Below are 16,433 nucleotides of genomic sequence, written 5' to 3'. Positions count from 1 at the left end.
GTTGTTGCATGTACAAAACAAGATTCAAACCCCGTCACTTATTTAAGCGGACTAACTAGTGAATTAATTACTAGATTAACCCAACTTAATTTTCGAGTCTTTGATTTTAATGACACGTTAACTCTAGTGTTGGATTAAAATTAAGAGGTAGGGTTATAGACTTCTAGGTACACTTCGAGACTATATAATAAAAGGGAGGGGGGGGGGGGGGACTCCTCCCTTGTCTTCCATTTCCTCTTGGACCCAAACACGGCCTTAATAAGAGAGTTGTTATGGAGCACTAAGCCTGAAAATTAAATTGATATTTATAGATTCCAGCAGGGCAGGGGAGGGGAAGCCACTTGTATTGCATAAACATTTGAAAACCATGCATAAGCAATAATTGAGAGGTGAATATAAGTCGATAGATGACACATGCAATTCTCAACTTTAGCATTTGGATGGTTGAAGCAAGAGGCATGTGGTACCACTTCCATACCCTATCTCTCTCTTCCTGTGGTCCTCATTGCAGATATGGCCAAGATTTTCTTGTTCTTAAATATAACCAGTTTGACCCATCACAATATCCCTCTTCTCTCTCTCTCCCTCCACTATCACACATTAATTTCACAACCATAATTAGCATAATTCATATTAAACCTCTTTCAATTTGATTTTATCGTCAATGTATTAAGAGTTATTTCAGTTTCAACATATGTCGTCCAAAAGTTAGAAAAAGATTAAGCAATCATATTTAATTAGCTAGTACAAACAATAGAACTTCTAATTTTTTTATTTAAAAATATTAAGAACATAATCATTTATATTATTTTTTTTTATCAGGTTAAGTTTTTAAAATAAGTAGTTTAAAAAATTAGCTATATAAATATCAGCTTAAATTTTTGAAAAGAATAATTTTACGAAGTAGTATAGAAAGATTTTTAAGTATACTGTCATACCGGTGTATCAGTGATTTTTAATTGTTGATCTTAATTATATATATTATATATTTTTAATAATTAAGATCAACGGTTAAAAATCACTGATTCACTGGTATGACGGTACACTTGAAAATTTTCCAGGAGTATATATATAACGTGGGTGAGAGGGAAATCTTGAGAAGGATTTGTGGAATGGTGTCATGGTGATGATGGTAGCTTTGAATCCTAAGAAGGTAGCTAGAAATAGAGGGCTTGCATGGAACATTCTACCACTACCATGAGGTAATTGGTGAACATTTGTTAGTCCCATGTACTAGCTAGTGTAATAACCTTGAGAACATGAGATCAGAGGCAAAATCTTCCCTTCAAAATCACATTCCATTTTTGTTTTATTCATAAGGGGTATCATAAGCTTGTCTAATACTTGTATTGTGAGCAAATTGATTGATAAATAAGTTTGATCAATGGCAAATTTAATTTATTATATTTTTTCAAATTTTAAAGGACTATTTTGTCCTTTTTATTTATTTTCCTTTGTGCTTGATCTAGATTCAGATCACTTTTACATCTTAGATTTAGTCCGTACTTTCTATCAAGATTTGACCAAAAAGATTGATTTGAGGAGAAAGGCAGAGTGTAACTAATCAATCATTGATCATGCATGAAACCCTTTGTCATAATGATCAATAAGGAAGAGATAACATATTCGCCTTTTATTTTTTTATTTGATAAATAAACTATTATTATTATTATTATTATTATTATTATTATTATTATTATTATTTATGAGGCCACAGGTGAAGGTGGCAATGGGGCGGGCCGGGTAGAAGCAAGATTTTGTCCTATTCGATTCGTCCCGTCTTACAATAATCCGCATAGAATCTGTTCCACTCTTATTTGTGAATAGTAAAAAGTTGAACTCTAACTCATTTCTGCATATTATTAAAATTTAAAAAAAAAATTTAAAATTTATATAACTATCATTGCATACATAACTTAAATTAAAGTAAAAATTTAAATATGATATAATATTATTAATTATTTTACTAATTATTTTATATATATTATATATTAAAATTTTATATATTATATATATACCGGAGACAGGTAGAGATAGATATTACTTAAACTCAACTTAGCCTCGCCTCGCTCAAGATTCTGCTTTGCTGAAAATGTGCTCCGTACCATAACGAGTAATTACCCGCCTCAAATGGATAGAGACGGGTGGTTATCCTAAGTTTGAGTAGTATTGCGACCTCTACAGTAGAAAATAAAGGATTTGTGTAAACATAAAATAGGCATAGCTAGCTAGTGAAAACGACTAGCTAGTATCAAATAAAAGATTCATAAAGATGCAAATTAAAAAGGAGGATATATAGAAACATAAAGAAAAGTTTTGTCGAAGGTTCTCTTGAAATAATGTAAGAGTTCCGGAGAGGAGAGAAAAGAAAGGGGAACACAATATAATTAAGAAGCCGTTGTATGTAATAGTGCAACTTATCAAGCCACCATCAATATACTGCTAGTTTACCAAACCAGCCCCCCACTAGCTACTTGTGTTTTTTCATTTTAATCTCAAATCAAAATGCTTCTAAAATGTCACAGCCGTCAAAGTTTTAATTTATTACAAATTTATAAACCTTCTATCAACAATGTCATCAAATTGTTCTTTATTCAGAAGTTTTAAATCCAAGAATGGTTTAACTTTAAACATTTTTTCTTATATAAAAAATATTATATTCTTTGTTAATTAAATAAATTTTAATTCTTTATTTATTATATTTGTGTTGAAAGATTTTAATAACTAAACCATTATTTTCTTCCATATTTTTATATCAATGATTTATATTTAGAACTTAGGATTTAAAATTTAAAGTTTAAAATTTAAAATTTATAATGCGTTGTAATTTTTACCTTTTTTTTAAGAATAATAATATTCGTTATTATAAATTAAAATAATATTCAAAATTTATAAATGTTGTCAAATCAGATCAAATTAATGGAATATGTGTTAATAGGATTATTTAGTCATTTAGATAGTGATGGTTAAGCATAATTAGATTGCTTTCATAACTAGAACTTTTTTTAAAAATTGAAGGTGAAAATTTAGGTGCAGTCAACTTCACGTGAAGTTAATAGTTAAAAATCATTAAATAATATGATTAATTTGAGGTGAAAACTCAGATGAAGTCGACTTCATGTGAAGTTGATATTTGAGAACTGTTAGATGAAAGTTTAGTTAAATCAGTCAAATCATCTAACGGCTCTCAGGTATTAACTTCACGTGAAGTCGACTGCACCTGAGTTTCCACCTTAATTTGACTAAATTTTTATCTATCAACTTTCACTTATCAACTTTACGTGCAGTTGAGTTTCCACCTTTTGTTATTTTGTTTTCAAAGTTTGAAATTTGATTTGGGCCAATCATGAGGTAGAGATAGATGTTGATGACTATTTTGAGTTGTGCCAAAAGCCAAAAATACAGCACCTAATAGATGGAGTAGCTGCTTATATATTCCCCTGCATCCACAAGCTATGGGCTTATATATCTGCATCTACGATTTGTTGGTACCTACCAAGGCAATCTTCCTGTTCATCAATTAATACACCTTAGATCTTAGTTACCAACTTACCATACTGTCTACACCATTTTTTAGGCTAAAACTTTGCTCAATTATATCACTATTTAAATAGTAGTAGTTAAAGTATAATGATAATAATTGATGTAACAATTTTTAATTGGATAATAATATCAATTTTTTTTTCCAACAAGTGTCTATTAGGGTTTACTTTTATTATTCATTTTATTATACCGTAAATAAAAAAGTTACTCTATTATAAATTTTAGGTTTAATTATTCTGTTAGTCCCTATAGTTTTGTGAAATGTTCAATTAGGTCTCTATACTTTTTTTTTTAATTGGGTTCCTACACTAATTTTTTTTTTCAATTGAGTTCCTACACTTTTTTTTTTCTTTTTATTTGAGTTCCTGTACCAATAATTTTTTCTTTTTAGTTGGGTCCCTATACAATTAAGTCAATTACTACTAAGAAGGACCTAATTGAAAAAAAAAAATTGGTGCAGAGATCCAATTAAAAAGAAAAAAAGAATAGAGACCTAATTGAAAATTTCGTGAAACTATAAGACCAACAGAGTAATTAAACCTAAATTTTAATAATTATCCATGACTGAATGGTTATATGCACCAAACACTTTTAACACTCGGACAAAAATATGATTATTATTATTAATTAATTATATATTTAAATTATTTTTTAACTAATAAAATAAAAAAATTGTATATAATTGTTAAAAAAAATACTGATATTAAAACAATATTTATCATAAAGATTATACAAATAGTAATCGAATTGGTACAACCATATTATGTATTAATAGTATGTTAAATAATTAACAAATAAGTTCTATATAATCGTGATAATTAAAGTCAACAGCTTGAATTAAGGTTAAGCATATTTTAGATGTGTATTAATACAATGAGATTAACTTAATTTATAGTAGTGTTCTAGAGACAATAACTTAAAAGTTTTTTTAATATTCATAATTTTATGTATATAATATTTATATTTATATATTTATTATATTTAATATTATCTAATTATTTTAGCAAAATTAAAAATATAAAATAAAATAAGTTTAAACTAATTTTCTATTATTTTTTAAATATTTGTACTTAGTTTATTTATTTTGTGATTAATAATTGAGCCCACATCATAAAACAACATAATTAATAGTTATTTCTTCATGTTTTATTTGAATTTAGAGCATTATGTTGAATGTTAGGGGTGGCAACATGTACCATATTCGCGGGTATCTAACCCGACCCCACCCGATCGGGTAGGGTTGTCAACCTGATCCGCAGCGGGTAGGGTGCGGGTAGAGTTCTCGTGCGAGTCGGGTAGGGTGCGGATTGTACCTTAATCCTACCCGACCAACCTGCACCATATATATGTATATGTTATATACTTATATAAAAATATGTTTTAAGTGGATGTTGAACCAAAGACTTCTCACTAAATGCAAAAGATCTTTAGTCATTAAAAGAAGATCATTAATTGATAATTTAATTTTTTTTTACATAAAAATTAGTTCTATTTTAAATTATCATCAAGTTATATAATAATGTTGCATTTTTTTTTGTAACCCGCGGGTAGGGTCCTGTACCCGCGGGTTAAGAGCGGGTAGAGTTAGGGTTGAAATATTTCATATTTTCAATCCGCGAATAAGATTAAAGTTTGCCAAACCCTACCATACCCTATCCATTGTCACCCCTATTCAATACCCACCTCCTCCCTAAATATACCCTAGGAATAACTTGTTTTCTCAATATTTTCGTAATAAAGATAAAATACAATATATATATATATATATATATATATATATATATATATATATATATATAACTCAATATAAACTAGTAAGCGTTCAATCTATTAGTATAACTAATTAATGACGTAATATGCATGTTTTATTTATTTATTTATTTATTTATGGTTGTCAAAGTCATATCCTCCCAAACTTGAATATCGATAATAGGAGTTTTGTGTTATTGATTTGACATGCGTGTGTATATAAGTCACAAAATGAAAAAGAAATGTTAAAAATTCACAGTTAAGCTTTTTGAGAAAAGAAATTAAAGAAAGCTAAGGTTCCTTATGCTTTCCGTGGTTAAGAATAACCTAGTAACGATCTTATATACATTGATGATTATTATTCAAGGTCGTCACATGGGGTTGTCTCGTTAATTAGTTGAATTTCCAAAATTGTGATGTTTAATACTATCCATTTACTCAAGTTTCCTCTCATGAGTTTCATCTTGAACTACAATTTGAGGTGACCGTAATCATTAATAAGAACTTGTTATCATCTTATGCGCCGTAATTTAATAAATCCCCTTGAACACTACCAACCAAGACCAATCACTCTAAGCCTAGACTATACCTTAGATTGACCTAAAAAAGCAAATAAAGTATTAGCAAGAAAAAACACCCCAAGCCGATAAATAATAAGAAAATTTTGACCACATAGACATGATATATGTACTTTTAAGTTAAGTAATAAGTGGAATAATGTGTAACAAAATTTCTTGCTATAGAAGGACCTGTCAACGCTATGCTTAACATGTATTGCTAAGGTAGGCATGGATACTTGACATGTCCTACACATACCTTAATGAGTGATAAGCCACAATCCATGAATAGAACAAATTGTACCCACTCGACAATTTCCTCATTGCTCCGTCCAATCAACACTTAATTTACATACCTTAGCAATTCGACATGCATGCATGGTAAATGTAAATAATCCTTCTTATTTCACATGGTAATTTTTTGTTTTACCCAAAACTCTATCCATTCAAAGTAAAGCTCTTACAACAAGTCAATATCATATGTTTGGTTTTATGACTTTATAGAACTTGGGTTATAATTTTATGGTCAAATCATCATAACTTGTCTTTTGTCCACTCTCTTGTTCTGGATATGCAAACTATTTTGGACTCAGACAATTTCACTACTCATATTCTTATAAAAATCATTATGTATTTTTGTGTGGTGACTTGAGTTTTAGAAATTCTCATTGACTTCAACTCTTAGTTTTTTGGTCCAATTATTGTTTCAAGTATTTAGACTTTGCTTCATAAGTTCTAATTTTGGATTTTAACTTTTTTGTACCTTATTTATACTCTCTTTTTTTCTAGAAAAAAAATCATCAAAAAAGGAAGAATTAATAATTGTTATAAGGTGGAAACTCAGGTGCAGTTGACTTCACATGAAGTTGATACTTGAGAGCCGTTAGATGATTTAACTTATTTGACTAAATTTTTATCTAACAACTTTCAGATATCAACTTCACGTGAAGTCGACTGCATCTGAGTTTTCAATTTGTTATAAATAAATGGATGCATGTCACATGGCAATCGCTAGTAGCCTTCAATTTTGGGTCACCACTTAATAGTTAATAACAGTTACATTATTATTTATATTTATAAATAAATAAATATGGTGTCAATGATAGAAGGAAGTCCCCACAGTGATGGAATCCCACACAAACAAAATGCTAACAGTTAAAAAGAAATATGAAATAGGAACTGTGATCATGATTGATGGACATAGCTAAACAATACCATTTGACTGTTTAGTTATTTATCAATTTCATGCGTTAATTGTTGTACAAAAAAGATATATTATAGTAAGAAAGGACCACTATTACTCATAAATTAATTTGATTAACCCCTATTGTTTAATGCCTATTGCCACTTTGTAAGAAAAGCTAGTACAATTAAGGAAAAAAAATGCTAATTGCTTGAATGCCTAAGATGGAAAATTTATTACAAAATTAAATGTATATGTTGAGAAATTAAATGCCTAAGATGAATAACTCTAGTTGATCTACTCTTCCAATTGTCAATGGCAGTTGCGTTAAATTAAAAATTACTTGAACCTAAATAATCAGTTAGCCAAAATTTGTGTTAGATTATTTATTAATTAATGAATCTTAATTTCAAGTTTTATAAGTGATGTAATTGAATTAAAATAAAGAGAGAAAATTCTATTGTCAAATATTTTGAATAAAATTATTTCCAACAAAATAATATAAGATTTTTTTTTTGAAACAAAAAAGAATTGGTTCCTATTTTCTGAATTTTTGCAAGTAAATTTATTGTCCTTTTCATTCCATTAATATGGTTTTCTGAGCATTCTCTCTCTCTCTCCTATGGCTAAACACACATGTCCTTCTTTGAAGAGTATTTAGAATCTTAATTTAAATTTAAAAAATTTTTAATATTATAATTTTAAATTAATTAATCGATTTTACAAAACTTATATTAGATATAGCAATTTTATTATCTAAAATCTCAATTTAAATCTTATATTTTTTTATATCAATTTTACAAAATTTATATTAGTTATAGCAATTTTATTATTTAAATTTTGTTACAATTTTATATTTTATATATTTAATTTATTTTTTCGATTTCAAATAAAATCTCGATTTTGTTCTATGTTGTGTTTTTCTGTCACTTGTATTTTTATTTTTTTTAAATTCCCAAAAAAAAAAGAAAAAAAAGTTGCTAATGAGGCATAACTTAAATAATCTTCTAGATATATCCTTTTTTTTCCCTTTGAATCTGATTTCATCTGAAACACATGGCACTAGAGAGGGAAAAAAATAAAAAAATAAATAAAATATATTAGAGATGGCATACATATGAGTGTGTTTATGGTATAAGAGTTTTTGATGCATAATCATAAACCATGATGGATGAAAGGTCGTTTTATCACTTTATAAATACCCATCTCTTCATCCATGTCACTTTGTTTCTGAAATTATATATATAAAGCTATCTCCTTCCTCTTCTTCTTCTAAGAACAAACAAGCTAAGAAAGATCAAAGCCAAAAGAAAATCAAGGGCAAGAGCTCAGAACCTCTGTTGTGTCTTAATTTGTATATTCTCCCCCTTATTATTATTATTATTATTATTTATTTATTTTTCTAATCACCCAGGTTAGTTAGCAAAATACTGAAACATCATTTGAAATTCCCATTTTTAATGCTTCAACTCTTTTGGACTTAATTAAACTTTTTTCTTCTTTTTCCTTTTGCTTTCACTTCAAGCCCTCAGATTTGGCAAAACAAGCTTTGACATAGAGTGCATACTATGCTATAATATTAGAAGCAAATGAAACTATTTTAGAAGCTAACAATATAAATGTTTGTGAACTAAGTTGAAAAAGTATGCTGTAATGAGATAAGATAGATTCCCCAAAAAGTTTCAATATTTCATTGTCTTTTTTCTTTTCAGATTTTTCCCTAACACAAACACCATCTGGAAGCTGATCAAGACCAGAAAATTTTTCTTCATATTGTTGAGAAGATTTTGTGGTGTGTATGTGATTTTTCAGGGTAGGTATAGGTGAAATAAAGAAGATGGCTTTTCCAGGAGCAAATGAATCCATGTCAGGAGCAAGTTCACCACAGAGAAAGATGGGAAGGGGTAAGATTGAGATCAAGAGGATTGAGAACACTACAAATCGCCAAGTAACCTTTTGCAAGCGCAGAAATGGTCTTCTCAAGAAAGCTTATGAGTTATCTGTGCTTTGTGATGCTGAGGTTGCTCTTATAGTTTTCTCCAGCCGTGGTCGCCTTTATGAATATGCTAATAACAGGTAGAGATTATTTTTTTTGTGACATTTTTTCTTTCAAAGTTTCTTGTTTTTTTGTTCATCCTAAAATTATGATTCTGGGGTTCTTAGATTTTTGCTCCTGCAAATAGATCTTGTGAAGGATTTGATTTTGGAGAACAAGAAAAATCACAATCATTTTTTTTTTGTGATTTCAGTTCTAGAGATAAGAGGTTTTCTTTTTTCCTCTTTGTATCTCTGTTGTTCTGCAAACAAGAAGTTCCACTTGTCTTTCTTTACTTCTGATTTTGACTTTTTCCTTTCTATATGAGCCCTTTTTTTTTTTTAATTTATGTTTATATATTTTCTTTCTGCTTATGATAATTTTTCTTAGCTCTTGGTTTGTTAGATACATAGATCTGGTGCAATAGATAGAAATAGAAGCCAATTGGGGTTGTTGTAAGGATTTTCAGGCCTGTGAGATCAGCCACTTCCAACACCCCCCTAACTCCCTCTTCCATTCTTGTTCATTTTTTTCTGTTTCCTTTTTTCCTCTTTCTTTCTTTCCCCTTCCATTATTATTCTACTCTACTCTCTCTTTAATTTTTCTCTCTCTTTCTTTCTTTCTTTCTCTTACACATATCTATAAGGCTATGGAGCTATGAAGAAGGCCTAAGAAGGAAAACAAAACAAAAACAAAAACAAAAAAGAAGAAAAAGGAAAAGGTGTCATGCTTCAATAAGCCCAAACCCTTCTTTCTCTTTGACACTTCCTTAATAACACGTCAGTTAGATATCAAGAAAAAGTATAGTACAGTTCTCAATTTTTTTTTTTTTTTGTCAATATGTCAAATTGAAATAAATAAACAACAAGTTAAAAATTAATTTTGTTTTAGGAAAATAAGAAAGGAAAGGAAAGGAAAGGATCTTTAGGGTTTGTAAAAGCCCAAAGCTAGGTTTTATGTTAGACTGTGCAGAAATCTTCTCTTTTGAAGCCCACTGCTGCTGAATCAGCTCAGAAACGTTAAAACCCAGATAAAGATTTTCCAATCCAAATACTTGAGCTGAGTTTTCCCCAAATCTTACTTGCACCCACGTGCCAGATCTCATGTTAGGTCAAATATAACCCTAGTGTAAAGATTAGGGTTTTATTAGCAATTGAGTGATTTGGGTAATTATGCTTAAGAAATCGAAGTAAAAAAAATGAACTTTTTCTGTTGTTTTGAGGCAATGGGGAAGTTGGGAACTAGACAATAGTCAAAAGGGTGTGAAAGTTGAAAGTGTTTTGGGGTCGATTTTGGGAAATTGGGGCGGGGTGGGTAGTGATCCTGGTTAGGGTTCAAAGGACTAGTCCATAGGATTTGTCTCGGTTGAAAGAATCTTTGGTCACGTCACACACATGATTTTTCAGTTCTTGACTTCTGACAAAAGAGTTTTATGTCATGATTCCCATACTTGGTTGATTTTCACTCTTCCATCTGAACCCTAAAATTTTATCTGCTATAGTGCAAACAGGCCCAAATTTCTTTTCTTTCCCCTTTGTTTATTTCCCCAGTCTTAAAGTGTAAAAATTCTTTTATATTAGCTTGAGAAGAGAAAAAAGACAGCGAAGAGATTGATAAGCCAATAAGAGTAGCTTATCATAATTTCACACACTGTTGGGTATCCCAGACTGGGTTTTCCATTTTCTCAAGATCTTTGCATTGATATATTCGTGAAAGTTATGGACTCATCCATCAGAAGTGAATACTGAATCCAATAAAATAAGATAAAGAAAAGAAAGCTAAAGGGTTTCCTAGGGAAGAGATTGAAATGAGTGAGTGAGTGTGATAATTTTGTAGCAGAGACAACGTACGACAATTGAAGTAGCCAATGAGGGAAGAGTTCTGAGTAATTACTAATTTGGCTTCTTCCATGCAAAATGGACGGCTGAGATCTTCTCAGAAAATAAAATAATGATATTGAATGGGGGTAGGTAACCTACTAGTTATTGTTACTTAGGATTTTGGAAGAGTGGTGTGAGTCTTATGTTGTTGGGTTCACCGAGGTGGATATATGGATGGGGGTTGAGGGTATTAACCGTTGAGGAAATGGTTTTGCCTCCAAGTGGCAGAGGAATTAGCCCTAGAAATGGTTGAACCAATCATAAAGTGGCAACCTGTGCCAGCGTGGCTCGAGGAAATTAAGGTATCAGAAGAACATGGTCAAAGAAATTGTTACTATTTTATTTTAATAATAATTTATTTGCATCACATCCAATCGGATGACTGACTAATGAGATCATTTGATGTTGCTTTTTAAAGAGTTGCGTTTAAGGTTCAGTTTACTGAGGCAGCTGCATGATTTGACCACCAATTAAATGTTCAATTTCATCTTTCAATTTCATAACTATGATTCAACCCCAACTGCATGCACTTTACTGTTTTCAATTACTAAAACGAGGTACCACGGTACACTTGAAAATTTTTTTTCTCGGAAGATTTTCAAGTGTATCATCGGTGATTTTTAGCCGTTGATCTTAATTATATATTATATATATTTTTTATAATTAAGATCAACGATTAAAAATTACTAAAACACCAGTACGACGATACACTTGAAAATTGTTTTTTTGAAAGATTTTCAAGTGTACCGTCGTACCGGTGTATCAGTGATTTTTAACCGTTGATCTTAATTATATATATTATATATATTTTTTATAATTAAGATCAACGGTTAAAAATTACTAAAACACCGGTACGACGATACACCTGAAAATTTTTCTTTTCTATCAACCCATCTATGTCCTAAATAACAAGGTTACATATAGGTTGGATTTGCCTCTTTTTTTTTTTTCCTTTAGTTTTTCCCCTCAAAGTAGTTCCTTTTTTCCTATATATTCAAAAATTAATATTTTTAGATACAGTTATGTTTTAAATGCATTATTATTTTTAATAAAATTAAAAAATAAAAGAGACAATTAATTTATATATATATATGATGTCTAACCTAGTGATTGATTTTTTGTAGGTACTTAACATTTTTATAATTTTTTATATTAGTTCTAATAGAATTTTATTAATATTAAATAAAAAGTTAATATGTTTGATATCGATGAGAAAAAAATGTTTACTATATTCTTATTTTATACTTAAAAGGTATTTGAAATTAAAATTTGACAAAGAAATTTAGAAATTCTTCTATTTTTTACTTTTTTTTTAATTGCCATATTTTAAATGAGAGATTGTGGAAGATGCTAGCTTCATTCATAATTAACAATTAAAGACAAAAATGACACCCCCTCCAAAAATAAATAAATAGATAAGAGCTAGGGAAACTTAATTACCATATTTTAAACTGTTTTAAATGCATTATTTTAATTACCATATTTTAATAACACACTTTTCAAATAAACTAAATGAGCTAGGAAAACTTCAAACTCAAGATTTTCAACATAATTAAGTTGTAACATAGACTCATTCTCAAAGTATATGTAATTACTCCTCAGTAATATGAAATAGACTCAATTCAGGGTCTCAACTACAAGGTGTTGATGTGACTTTTGAATTGTACACATAATGCTATAGAAAAGTTTTTAAATATATTGATATACTGGTGTTTCAGTGATTTTTAACTGTTAATTTTAATTATATATATTTTTTATAATTAAAATTAACGGTTAAAAATTACTAAAAATATCAGTATACTTAAATTTTTTTTTTAATATTATATTTTCATAAAACTGACTCTGAATGCTTGTTTCTGCATTGTTTTCAAGCTCATATTTCAATGATTGTTAATTATACTTAACTTCACAGATTTAAGAAAAATGGAAATTTTTTTTTTCCTCGTTTAGTATTCATTTCTGGGCAATATGCTCTTCTATGCGTATGAAATGTTGCAACATTCTAGAGGTGACATGCATGCTGACCTCACCATGGCATTAAATCTGATTTGAAACCTCCAATTTGGTTTATTATATACTCCTCCTAGAGTTTTGAACCACTCTTTCTCCCCTTTTTCTAATTAGATCCTTACTTCGGTTGTTAATTAGACTAAGAAATAGCCTGAATAGCTATATAGAAAATAATTTGAGAATTTTAATGGAGAGATAAGAAGATGAGAGTTTTGCAATGTATAATTCATCTTATCCAATTTCCATATGCCCTAAGCTATATAATTCACCAATTGTTTCAGCTTTGAACTCAGTTATGATAGATATGAATTGAAGAGAATTTAGTTCTTTAGCTCTATGTTTATGCACTATTTGATTTTTCTTTTTTTTTGGATAAACTTCAGTTGAATTGATTAATGATCACTCGGAACCCACATATATTAAGCATATACCATTCCCATATATGCCTTATTAGTTGTGCTGATTACTCAAAATAAAAGCTGATTGATTTGCCATTTCTGACGATTATGATTTGATTTGTGAGGCTTATACAGCTGAAAGTCACTAGTATTTAACAGTGTAAAATATACTTTTTATTTTTAATCTTTATAATTTTTTTAAAAAAATCTTTTTAAAATTTAATTAGATTTAATCTTATTTTATTTTTTTTATTCATTCAATTTTATTTCTAATATTTTTTATATATGTAAAAATTATTTTTAGATATTTTTTAATTTTATCTCTAACATTTTAAATGGAATAAATGTTTAGAAATAATTTTGATATAAATAAAAAATATTAAAAATCAAATTGAATGAAATTAAACGTTAAAAATATTTAAAAGAAAAATCATAAACATTAGAAACAAAAATTATTTTTTATTCTAATTAATTTTTTTTAAAATGTTATTAGAAAAATACAGCTTGAGGTTCAATCTATCTCAATCTTTTCATTCTTCCATAACCCTTTATTTAAGTACTATATATGTCATTGAAATTAGGCCTCCACTTTTGTCCACTATGAAATGGTGATGATTTTGGGACTCACATAAAGCTTGTATCAGAACAAACTTGTCATAGTATATATTTCAAGAAATGTTATTATCTCAACAGTTAAGCAATTGAAGAATTTATATTAACATAGATATATAATGAAATCCATGTTCTTGTGCTTTTGTTAGTGTTTTAGCTTTTCACTTACAAGTGTTTACAATAACACTCTCAAAAAAGAAAAATAGTAAACACATTCATACCTAGTTGTAGAATTCCTTATATGATTTGAGTAATTAATTCTCATATATTTGATTTGATTAGTAGGATTGAGATAATGCACAAATTATGCCCTTCTGATTAGTTGATAATTGTTTATTAGATTTTAGAATGTTGATATTCAATAATGTACATCAATTAATCAAATAATACTATTATAAATTGCAGTGTCAAAGCAACTATTGATAGGTATAAGAAAGCATGTTCAGATTCATCTGGTGCTGGATCTGCTTCCGAGATTAATGCTCAGGTATATGTATAGAACATATTATTTTATATATATTCCATGATAACCATAATTATCATTATATTAATTAAATTACATTATATTTTGCAGTATTACCAGCAAGAAGCAGAAAAACTGCGTGCCCAAATTAGTAACCTGCAGAATAACAACAGGTAATTAATTAAGTTGAACTGTTTTGTGGTACAAGAAAGTTTGAAGGGATTAAAATTTCAAAGCATTTAGTTGTTTGGAATCTGTATTGTTCAATTTGAGCTTCCATATCTATATATATATATTATGAAAAGAAAATTGAATTGAATTGAATTGTAGGCAAATTCTAGGTGAATCATTAAGCAGTATGAATGTGAGGGATCTCAAAAACCTGGAGGGTAAATTAGAGAAAGGAATCAGCAAGATTCGTTCCAAAAAGGTATTATAATGTTTTTATTTGATTTATGTAATATGGTCTTAATTTTTTCATTGTTAATTATGTTGCTAATAACCTTTATTTACATACAACAGAACGAGCTGCTGTTTGCTGAAATTGAATACATGCAAAAGAGGGTAAAAATTTCTACTTTTGTTCTTCAGTTGAAAGTGGCTTTTGACTAAACATTTTCTTTTTAGAAACTAGTAATGATTAAATTGAAGAGGATGTGACTATAAGTCTATATATACTAGAGGGCTAGTTTTGGAATTATATTTATCCACATAATTAAAGATGACATTGATCACTTGAATCCTCTAACTTATGTTAACTGGTGCAGGAGATAGATTTGCACAACAACAACCAGCTTCTTCGAGCTAAGGTTTCTTTTTCTCTCTCTCTATATCATGTGTCTTTGATTTCTTCTAATTATATATGGTGTTGGTGTTGGTAGATAGCAGAAAGTGAGAGGAACAACATGAGTGTGTTGCCAACTACTGGACCCACAAACTATGATTCAATGCATCAATCTCATGAACAACATCAGCATCAGCATCAGCATCAGCAGCAGCAATTTGATTCTCGTGGCTACTTTCAAGTCACTGGCTTACAACCCAATAGTCAGTATGCACGCCAAGACCAAATGTCACTTCAATTAGTCTAAGAGTAAGTACTAGTAAGTAGTAACATTCATTCATTAATTATATGGAATCAACTAATTAATAACTAATCTAACTAACTATATATTCTTCTTTGTTTGTGCAGTTGATGTCATTGTGATTGTGATTGTCACCCTAGCTACCTAATTATTACCAACTTGCTAGTACGTAATATAAGCAGCAAAATATATGAGGATGCATTGCATGGGATTTAACCATTAATTAATATATGTGTAGTTGCAATCTTAGGCTTTCATCACTCATAAGACTACCCTGTATCTATATATTCTCAACTGCTCCATCTCTATTATGTTTATATTAATTAGTATGTGTACTAAGATTATCAACAAGACACTACTTTAATTTCTTGACATATATATGCATATTTATTTGCCAAATAAATAGGATTAGATCTAAGAGATGAGTTTAATTTATATGTATATTACAAGTTGAATAACTGAGGGAGGTTATTTATTTCAGCCTCAGATAAGAGAGAGAACAGAAGAAAAATAAGTTTTAGTAGCGATGACTTGGTTGACAATCATTCTCTAAGAATGCTAAATAATTAACTAAACTTGAACAATCAATTATGTAGCTTCGTATATACTAGAACAGAACTGGGATAGTCATTGATTGGTTGCAACGTAACAAATGAATATTAATTATTATGATCTTATTATTATTAGAGAAAGTTTCAAGAGCCAGCACTTTAATTAAAATACATAATTTATTTTTTTTAAATTTTATCAACCTATAATACAGGACTAAATATATAACTAAGTATATAAATTATATCAAAGTATTTATATTTAAACTAAATTTGTCAATTTCTTTTTATTTTTCAATCATTATAAATTCATAATTATAGAATTGTTTAAAATTTAATTGTTTGGTTGCTCAAGTTCGAAACGGGGTCT

At 28.9% G+C, this 16,433-nt stretch overlaps 1 protein-coding gene across 2 annotated transcripts; it reads left to right on the top strand.

The window, feature by feature from the left end:
• Window positions 1-8,252: 8,252 nt before the first annotated feature.
• Window positions 8,253-15,866, top strand: LOC112784545 (floral homeotic protein AGAMOUS). Of its 2 annotated transcripts, none has more exons than XM_025827785.3 (9): window positions 8,253-8,386; window positions 8,845-9,108; window positions 14,373-14,454; window positions 14,542-14,603; window positions 14,761-14,860; window positions 14,953-14,994; window positions 15,198-15,239; window positions 15,312-15,523; window positions 15,623-15,866. In XM_025827785.3, exons 2-8 carry the CDS (start codon window positions 8,870-8,872, stop codon window positions 15,519-15,521), a joined length of 777 nt encoding a protein of 258 aa, XP_025683570.1. In that variant the 5' UTR covers window positions 8,253-8,386; window positions 8,845-8,869; the 3' UTR covers window positions 15,522-15,523; window positions 15,623-15,866. The 2 variants fall into 2 exon arrangements, with proteins under 2 accessions (XP_025683570.1, XP_072086565.1); XM_072230464.1 differs by having other exon boundaries at window positions 8,263-8,386; window positions 8,745-9,108.
• Window positions 15,867-16,433: the final 567 nt, after the last annotated feature.

This window comes from Arachis hypogaea, chromosome 20 (assembly GCF_003086295.3).
Source record: "Arachis hypogaea cultivar Tifrunner chromosome 20, arahy.Tifrunner.gnm2.J5K5, whole genome shotgun sequence".
Lineage (NCBI taxonomy): Eukaryota > Viridiplantae > Streptophyta > Magnoliopsida > Fabales > Fabaceae > Arachis > Arachis hypogaea.
Note: the sequence above shows the minus strand (reverse complement) of the source record. Positions and strands in the feature narration are given on the sequence as shown.